General features: G+C 44.1%; 1 protein-coding gene and 1 pseudogene across 1 annotated transcript; one reads left to right on the forward strand and one right to left on the reverse strand.

Moving 5' to 3' along the window:
* Positions 1–214: 214 nt before the first annotated feature.
* On the reverse strand, positions 215–3,494 carry LOC123050349 (endo-1,4-beta-xylanase 5). Its single transcript, XM_044473158.1, has 4 exons — positions 3,340–3,494; positions 3,174–3,220; positions 1,986–2,208; positions 215–1,843 (listed from the first exon to the last, which is right to left on the reverse strand). The coding sequence occupies exons 1-4, from the start codon at positions 3,386–3,388 to the stop codon at positions 438–440; spliced, it is 1,725 nt and encodes a 574-aa protein (XP_044329093.1). The 5' UTR covers positions 3,389–3,494; the 3' UTR covers positions 215–437.
* A 2,150-nt stretch (positions 3,495–5,644) lies between these two features.
* Positions 5,645–5,766, forward strand: LOC123056404 (uncharacterized; annotated as a pseudogene).
* The last annotated feature ends 2,892 nt before the right edge of the window (positions 5,767–8,658 follow it).

Genomic DNA, 8,658 nt, shown 5'->3' on the forward strand with positions numbered 1-8,658 from the left:
AGATTTGAGACGTGTAGATCTTTGTGATTGTTGGGATATGTAGAACTAATGCTTTAAATACTGGTGGAGATAAAGATTAACCTGCCATATTGTATTTCTAATATTACTACCTCCGTTTCGAAATAACTGACGTGGTTTTATCAACTAAAACCCGTCAGTTATTTCCGAACGGAGGGAGTGTATAGCAGGTAGTTTTTATGTATACATGCACCGCTTCAATATCCATGACGACAGGATGCGACATTAATTGTCTAAAACTCGGTGACAATTCATTGCTTTTTTGTTGCTTGACGTGCTGAGACCTGAGAGTAGCAAGAAGAACACACAAACATCTTATCAGAGACGGGCAGCAGTGGTGCATGCCACTCTCTCCCTCTAAACAATTCTTCTAAAGAATTAGACAGCTACGTATTGCGTATGTGTCTGAATTCTGATCCCTACACCTTGATGTCTATGGCATGCTCCAAGGCAGACGATGCCGCATCCACCGTCAAAGTGTGCGCGGTGGGCGACTCCAGCGACGGGTGAGTCACCGTGAACTTGTACTCGCCATGGACGAGGTTCAGCTCAGCCACGCCATTGGCGTCCATGGTGGCGGCTACGGGGTGCGTCTTCCACTCGGCGATGAGCTTGTCGACGACGTTGCCGGCGGGGAGGTTCGTGAAGTTGTTGTCCGTGAGGCACATGACCCAGCAACCGTGCTTGTGCCATGCCGCCCAGAGCACCATGCCCTCCACGTTGGGGTGGCCGTAGCCTTCCCGCAGCACGTCCTCCAGGTACTCCACCTGGTATGGCCCCGTCTTCGGCGAGACGTCGATCTCGGTGAGCCAGATGGGGACCTTGAGCTGCGCGAGCATGTCCAGCGTCGCCCTCATGTAGGGGATGTTGGGCGTCTCGAAGTGGCTCTCGAGGCCGACGGCGAGCTTGATGCCGGCGTTGCCGGGGTAGGAGCGGATCTGCTCCATCTTGGCGGCGTACTTGCTGGCCATGGCGGTCAGGTCCAAGGCCCACTCCAGCGTGCCGTACTCGTTCATGAACAGCGTCGCGTTCGCGTCGATCTTGGCCACCTCCCCGTACAGCTCCGCCGACACGTTGGCGCCCAGCCGCCCCTCGTAGAACTGCCCGTGGAGGTTCTCGTTCACCACGTCCCACGCGATCACCTTGCCGGCGTACCGCGTCACCACGGAGCTCAGCCGCTTCTGCATGGCCGCCTTGAGCTCGTCGGCGCCCAGCGGGTTCACCCACGCCATCTGCGTGTTGTTGGTGTCCCAGAACACGTTGTGCCCGCGCACCTTGATGCCGTGCCTCTGGGCGAGGGCCAGCATGGCGTCCGGCACGCTGTAGTTCTCCTGGTTCCGCTTCCACTCGGTGCTGTACCACTTCATCGCGTTCTCGAAGCTGGCCACGGTGAACCGCGACGTGAACCACTTCTCGTAGGCCGGGATGTTCAGGATCTCCGCCGTCATGGCGTTGCCCAGCGGGAACCCGGGCCGGAGCAGCTTCAAGCTCAGCTCCGCGTTCGCCAGCGGGTTGCCGTCGGCGCCCCGGGCGACCACCTTGACGGCGCTCTTGCGGACCTTGGCGGCCGACAGACTGGTGTGGTTCTTCCACTCGGCGAAGGTGAAGGGCTGGAGGGACACGCTGTCCACCAGAATGTCCACCGTAGCACCATCCGCCTCGAAGAAGAACTCGGCTGGCCCGGATGAATAAGCGGTCATGCCGCCCTTGAGCATGCTCCAGCAGCCGGCCTTGGCCACGACGGCGCCGCCGCCGATGTACGCGCCGTTGGGGGCCTTGAAGATCGCCTTCACCACCGCCGTGCCGGACGAAACCTGCAACCATGCTGCATATGCGTGCATGGAGCCATCCATATATATATATGGTCACAAGTTCAGATTCAGAACTGCAGATATATACTATACAGTATGGAGTAGTACTTTCTGTTGTGGGTGATAACCAGTTGATAAAAGGATTGTAGTACGTACCTGACAGGGAGTAGTGGTGGTTAGTCTTCAAGTGGATCTTTTGATAGACGCCACGCGACGGCTGGTCCTTGTTCTTGGCGTCGGCGAACTTGTTGCCGGACTGCGAGCTGTTCACGGCGGCCTTCACGCCCGGCGGAACCAGCCAGCCCATCAACCCGCTGTCGAACTCGCTGTTCTGCAAAATGCCGCCTTTGTACAGAGATCTCATCGGGCTGCTCAAGCACTGGATAACACAGAAACAGGCACAAGATTAATCCTGATCATCATGTGATTAATCCTGATCCTGATTCTGATGCTAAGCTGCAATTCTTTCCTTTTTTGGGGGGCAATTCAGTATTTCCTTTCAAGATCTTGTAGGGAATGTTGATGCAATTCAGCATTTACTTGATATATGATCTTTTCATCAGTTTTGGAAATCAGTAGTTTCAGTTTCGGAAAGGCTTTAGACATATGCTAAATCCAACAATTTTTATGGCAATTAATATTGATGCGAGGATGACAAAATTTAGTTGCAAGCACAGCAATTTCCTGGGAAAAAATAAACTGAAGCGGATTTGTCATGCTCATCAACTAAACTTGTCATCCTCCGCGAACACAACTTGTCATGAAAAACGTTCCGCGGAAAAAGAAGAAAAAAGAGATTTGGTCATATCTTCTACTCTATTAGGTAATATCATGAACGGATATTACAAATTTACAATGGACTATGGTAATAATTTAGTATTAGAAAGAAAACGTGGCTCAAGAGCTGGTATGGTGTTTTCTTAGTTTACGGCTTCCGTCCATTTCTACAAACAAGTCTATAGGTTGAACTACACTCCAGTACATAGGATCTATGAATGTTGGTCCAGAACGTCGGTAACCTATAGGGTTTTAACACGATGTACTTCCATGCTACTAGAACAAATGTTTACCGTCACCGTGTCAATCAATCTCATTCATTTAATTTGCTTGTAGGTAAAAAGGACACATTTCGAGCTTGGTATATTCTGTAAGGCAACATGTCAGTTTAAAAGTTATCAGCAAATTTCCGTTTTGTCTATGAAATCACCTTTCTCAGCTGATTAATTTTCTCTTTTGTCATGCCAAACGAAATGACTTAAAAGAAGGAAAACAAATCCAATATCTTTCTTTGGAGTAACAAATCCAATCCAATATCCATTTGGGCAGAGGAAAGCCAGTACTTGCCTCGAGGCTCGCCGTATGATCGTAGGGAACCGACTGGACCATCCACCCTACATACATGAACATCAAATGGGAAAACAGATTACAGATCCACCGCATAAACCCCAAGAACCTTCTCGGAACCGGAATTACAAACTGGAATGAGAAAGATAAAGTGGAGAAATCTAACCTTCAAACAGGGAAATGGATAGCAGAAAGATGAATATTAATCTCCCCATGGCGACCACCAGTGTACTCCAGAAAGATGAATATTACGTATGTTCCTTCTTCTACTGAACTGGGGAGAGATGGTTCAGTTGATGGAGATGGCGAGGTGAATATATATAGGCAAAGGGTAACTGATTTGTTCTCGAGAAGAACAAGGTGGCGTGTTTGCTAGCTTCTCAGATCCTTGACTCAAGCGAAAGACAAGGCAGGAGGAGCAACAGCAGTGCATTATGTGTGGAGGCAGTTAAATCTTGCTATTTATGGCCTTGTTAATTACCCCATCCCATATGAACGCATGCACAGATGGATCAAGTCCAGATCTTTTGATCCCCGCAAAGAATTCCAAATCTTTTGCTACACACAAAAAATCGACACAAATGCAAATGATTAATGTCAATTAAAATTGATCCAATAATAGGTAGTAGTATAGTATTGGGAATATTTAGCGTATAAATACTCGGTATCGTACTTTGGAGAATAATAGAAAGTAAATTTCAGAAGATTGATAGCTAATCAACTCAATATCAAATTTTGGAAAGTAATACTGATATCCAATTGAATCAGAAATCCAATATCCTTGATGTCTTATTAGTAGATTATCTCTTTGCTAGTTTTGAATGGTCGTGGCTAGCTCGATCACCGCTTTGATTACCGCCTGAGAAATTTGGTAACCGCGCAGTTCCGCGTTTCTTGCTATCCCATTAGAAATGTACGTACCGCCCTTTTTTATATTTTTTTTGAAAATTTTGAATTTGACCGGTGCAGGTATAGTTAACTAGTGCGGAAATTCTTGCATAACACGAAACCAACAATGGTCTACTGGCACATATGCCCCTCCTCACTAAATCTTCGACAATAGTTCCCGGTCAATCCGAGTATAATACATATCTATACAGAGCTCAAACAAATTTTAATTCAAAATTCATTTAAAGTTTTTGAACGGTATCTGCTCAGTAATTTTCGGTACCCGCAGTAACCATGTCCCCCCCCTGCCCCTGCGGGTATTTTCTTGGGATTCGGTAGCCACAACTCTGAGCTCGATGGGCTAAAAATTCTTTGCACGAAGTGTACACTTCTTTTTGAACTGCAGGCGCAAATTTGCAACGCCAAAGAATTTGCAGCTTGTGATTATTTGGCACTTTGTTTTTTGCTAGATCTTAGGGCCACAGCCCAAGGCGCTTGTCTTATCGGTAAAGTTGGAAACCCAACCTTCACTCTCACATATAAGTAAATGACGAAATGAGGGTGCATGAATCCTCATACCCGGTGTCTATAAGCATGGTTCTCGACCTTATCAATATAAGTGTCATAGGGGAAACATAAGCCTCTTATGAAAATGAAACCTGAAATTGAAAGGTTAAGATGGCATTTGGCTACATCTTTTTTTCTCGAATACGCACAAGCATGCGTATCATTCATTGAAGATGAAAGGGAAGACTTCCAAAGGTCTTATGTACAGAGGTTATTTACGTGCCGGATTTTCCGACACTACCGACAAGACACTATGGCTACTACTCCCGTGCTGCCTATCTATCTACCGCTGCATCCTGTGCAGGTTTGCCGAGCAGTCCCGCCTTGGTCCAAGTCACCCCTTCTTCCATAATCCGCTGCTTGAGATTTGGGATTGGCATTTGGCTAAATCCGCTTAGATAAAATACACCCGAACAATCTTCGACGACTTTGTTGAAACTAAGGTGAAAATGAGAAAATACACCCGAACAATCTTCGACGACTTTGTTGAAACTAAGGTGAAAATGAGCAGCATCGGCGTGCTCACCGGATCCAGTGGACAAGAGGTCAAGGTACACTGCAGGAAGGCTAACAAGTCTTCTCGCTATTAACTGGATTCGGTCTTGTCAAACCACAAGCCCCGCAGACAAGCTGGGCTTGGGCTATTAATTTGATTCGGCAAGCCCACTAAGAAAGCACGGCCACCCCTCAGCTTGCCGCGACTTGATTACTAGATTTTCTTTTAAAAAAAACTTTTAATCTATTCATCTTCAATCATGGCAATAAGATGAACATCAGAAATAATAAAAATTGCATCTAGATTCGTAGACCACCTAGCGACGACTACAAGCACTGAAGCGAGCCGAAGGCGTGCCATCGTCATCGCCGCCCCCCCCCCCCCCCCCCCCCCCCCCCTCGCCAGAGCTGGGCAAAACTTGTTGTGGTAGACAGTCAGAAAGTCGTCGTGCTATATTAGATTATTAGTACCACATGTATCCCTAAAAAAAAGTACCACATTGCCTGGCCACACGATTCTAATACATTTCTCGGTTTTTTGGCTAAGATCTTTTGTGGGTGAGGATTCATATACGTAGCTTGCTACTTGAGTCTTCTTGTATTGTCCTATCAGTGCACTACTGCTAGGTCTGATGCACCCCAACAAAATCAAGTTAAATATTTGTTAAAGGATTATAAATGAAAATATCTTAAACACATTTATTATCAATCAAGCTTATTTGATTTTGAGATGGTTATTTGTCTAATTTATTTTTATGAACTCAATGAAAGTGATAAGTTCAATTTATGTTTTTAGTTATGATATCATTACCTTTTATTTTGAACACAATACAGACGGCAACATTAATACATACGCACATACATTCACCCCTATGAACACATGCATGCACACCCTATCCCGCCTTCGAGAGATTGAGCCGGCACATCATCTTGAGATCGACAAAGACGCTACAAACGCCTTCGTAGTCGACGAGAATATCTCCTCCCACTGAACGCATACCGACGAAAGGCCTGAAATAAATCCTGAAAAATACGAGCACCAGTGTCAAGTCTAGGAATAGAATCCCAGTAGGCTAGGGATACCACTATCCTTCTAACAGTTTAACCACTGGTTGGTTCGCATGATATGGCTACTTTTATGGGTATACTAACCTTGTATTAAATTACTTCTAGGGTAGTAGACTAACAATTTCACACTTTTTTGGTGAATTATATAATAGTGTAGCCTTTGCAGAAAAATATGTCATATTATTTTTCTTATGCATGTTTAACCAAAATGAGACCTTTTAAATTTGAAAAATATAAGTATATATTTGTTCCATATTAAATATGTATGATATTTTCTCCTTTAAGATTTATAAGAATATTCTATGAGGATACGCCTGGATCCCTAGAAATATTGCATGGGTGCGGTAACACCCGCTAGGATCACATCACCCTATGAGATGACAAAGTACGCTTGGGACGGAGGTGGCGAAGCACTGACCAATGCAAACTTATTATGCTCGAATTGACTCTGTCGAGAATCCACCATTGTCTTGGGCACCATGTAGCGCTTCCTCGGAGACACCGCCGCCATCGATAACGTGAAGAGACCCAACATGGCAACCCCCTAAGGTGGCGGGAGCATCGGCCAACCCAGCAACCCAGGCGTGGCAATGTAGCTAAAGGCGGAGCCATCCGCAACCTGACATCGGCACCATGTATCGCTCGATGAGTGAGACTGGCGGAACCAGAATTAGAGCAGGAAGAAAGATCCATAGTTTTTAGATAATATTACCTCCGTTCTAAATTACTTGTCGTGATGGAGGGAGTATTACCGAGTTATAAACTTGTTTATGATGATTACTAAAGCCCCCCGTTTACCCAAAAAATGATGTTGTATCATCATGCATCCATCACTTCTTTGCTCCCGAGAAGAATCATCCATCAGCTCCTTCTCTCTGAAAATAAAGCCCACGGCATCGATCAACTCTATCCCTCGTCATGTTGACCACATTTTCCAAGCATGTACTCCCTCCGTGCGGGTTTATTGCCCTACTCGTATTTTGGGTCAAACTTTGACCATCTACAAAACTAACAAAATATAAATTATATGATAAAAAAATATATTGTTAGATTTGTATTTAAAAGAGGTTTTCAAACGTATAATTTTTGTGACATATAGTTTGTATTTTATTAGTTAATTTTTTAAGTAAAACTTTAGCCCAAACAAAGAGGAGGCCCAACAAATCCGGATGGAGGTAGTAGTACATACTACACACGGTATCCATGACCTTATGCTGTAGCGCGTGGTGGGTCAAGACATGTGCGATGTCTAATTAACTGAACTCCCCAGAAAAAAACTGAACTGAGTTAGCTCAGTCAGCGAATTAAAAATTGTCGATGAGCTGATTAGTGAGCACATGAGTGCAAAGTATGGATTCCAGAACTATATTTCACTAGTTGGGTGACAGGTTGGAAAACGATTTTGATATATACTACCAAATATTGCAACTTGAGCGCGTATCAGAATTAATCAATGGAACAGGCAACGTACCAACTGGGCCAATGATCGTGTACCAAAGGTGGGTGGAGCGTTCACCTTTTAAAATTGTGAAGAAAAATAATCATGACATGCAAGTAGCATATAGTATATCATACATCTTTGTTTAGGCGATCTGGACACACACTTTTAAATCAAACCTCCATCCACAACTTGATAAACTAAAATGACAGATCCAGCTATGGATAGCGTACCTGATTTGAAAATTGCGAACAATATCCTCCTCATACATTTCAAAATAAAAAAGAACTGATTTGTTTCTTGTTCTATGAATCGAATTGGGGTTCGAAGATTTGTGTACGGAAGATGCTTGATGTATTACTATTGTTATTATTAAAAGGTGTCAATATCACGACTTATTGGTCAGTAAATTGGAGGCTAGTGCACCTAAAAAGCCTAATTTATTGGTGGCTCTCCTTTCGAAATGTCACTATTGATATTATTCTATTGTTCATGTATAAAAGAAATAGATTAAAAGAACAAATCAACATTTCAGTTGAGAAGTGTTCCACGAAGACTAAACAAACAAATAAGAAAGCTACGGCTAATTAAGTAGCAAAAGCAGACTACGCAAGAAGCAAACAAAGGAGCAAACATAGAGAGATTTAATTAGCAAAACACGGTATAGGAAGGAAGGGGTCCATGGTAGTCCATGTCATAAGAGAAATTCTCCATTTCTATTGTAGGTGGAAAATGACATGAGCATTTGAGTATGCATACATTGTTGTTCAACATGTTGGTGTGTGTCCCAGCATGTTGCTTCTTCTTCTTCTTCTTCTTCTTCTTCTTCTTCTTCTTCTTCTTCTTCTTCTTCTTCTTCTTTGTTCTGTTTTATGTGTGTGCAATTCTGCAAATGTATCCCACTGTGTCTTGCTACTCTTTTATTTAATTTAAATGGTCCAGAATGCCTAGTGTGCATTGTAGTTTCAAGAGTGCATGAAGCATCACAGTGGTCTCCCTTCCAAGGAGTTGAAATGTGCACTGTCAACT

Source organism: Triticum aestivum, chromosome 2D (genome assembly GCF_018294505.1).
Source record: "Triticum aestivum cultivar Chinese Spring chromosome 2D, IWGSC CS RefSeq v2.1, whole genome shotgun sequence".
Classification (NCBI taxonomy): Eukaryota; Viridiplantae; Streptophyta; class Magnoliopsida; order Poales; family Poaceae; genus Triticum; species Triticum aestivum.

Bases quoted from the DNA above. Each gene is read 5' to 3' on its own strand.
- LOC123050349 (XM_044473158.1), bottom strand. From the start codon at position 3,388: ATGGGGAGATTAATATTCATCTTTCTGCTATCCATTTCCCTGTTTGAA. The intron at 3,221-3,339 runs GTTAGATTTCTC...TCATGTATGTAG, and splicing joins ATCCATTTCCCTGTTTGAAG to GGTGGATGGTCCAGTCGGTT. The intron at 1,844-1,985 runs GTACGTACTACA...ACGCATATGCAG, and splicing joins CCACCACTACTCCCTGTCAG to CATGGTTGCAGGTTTCGTCC.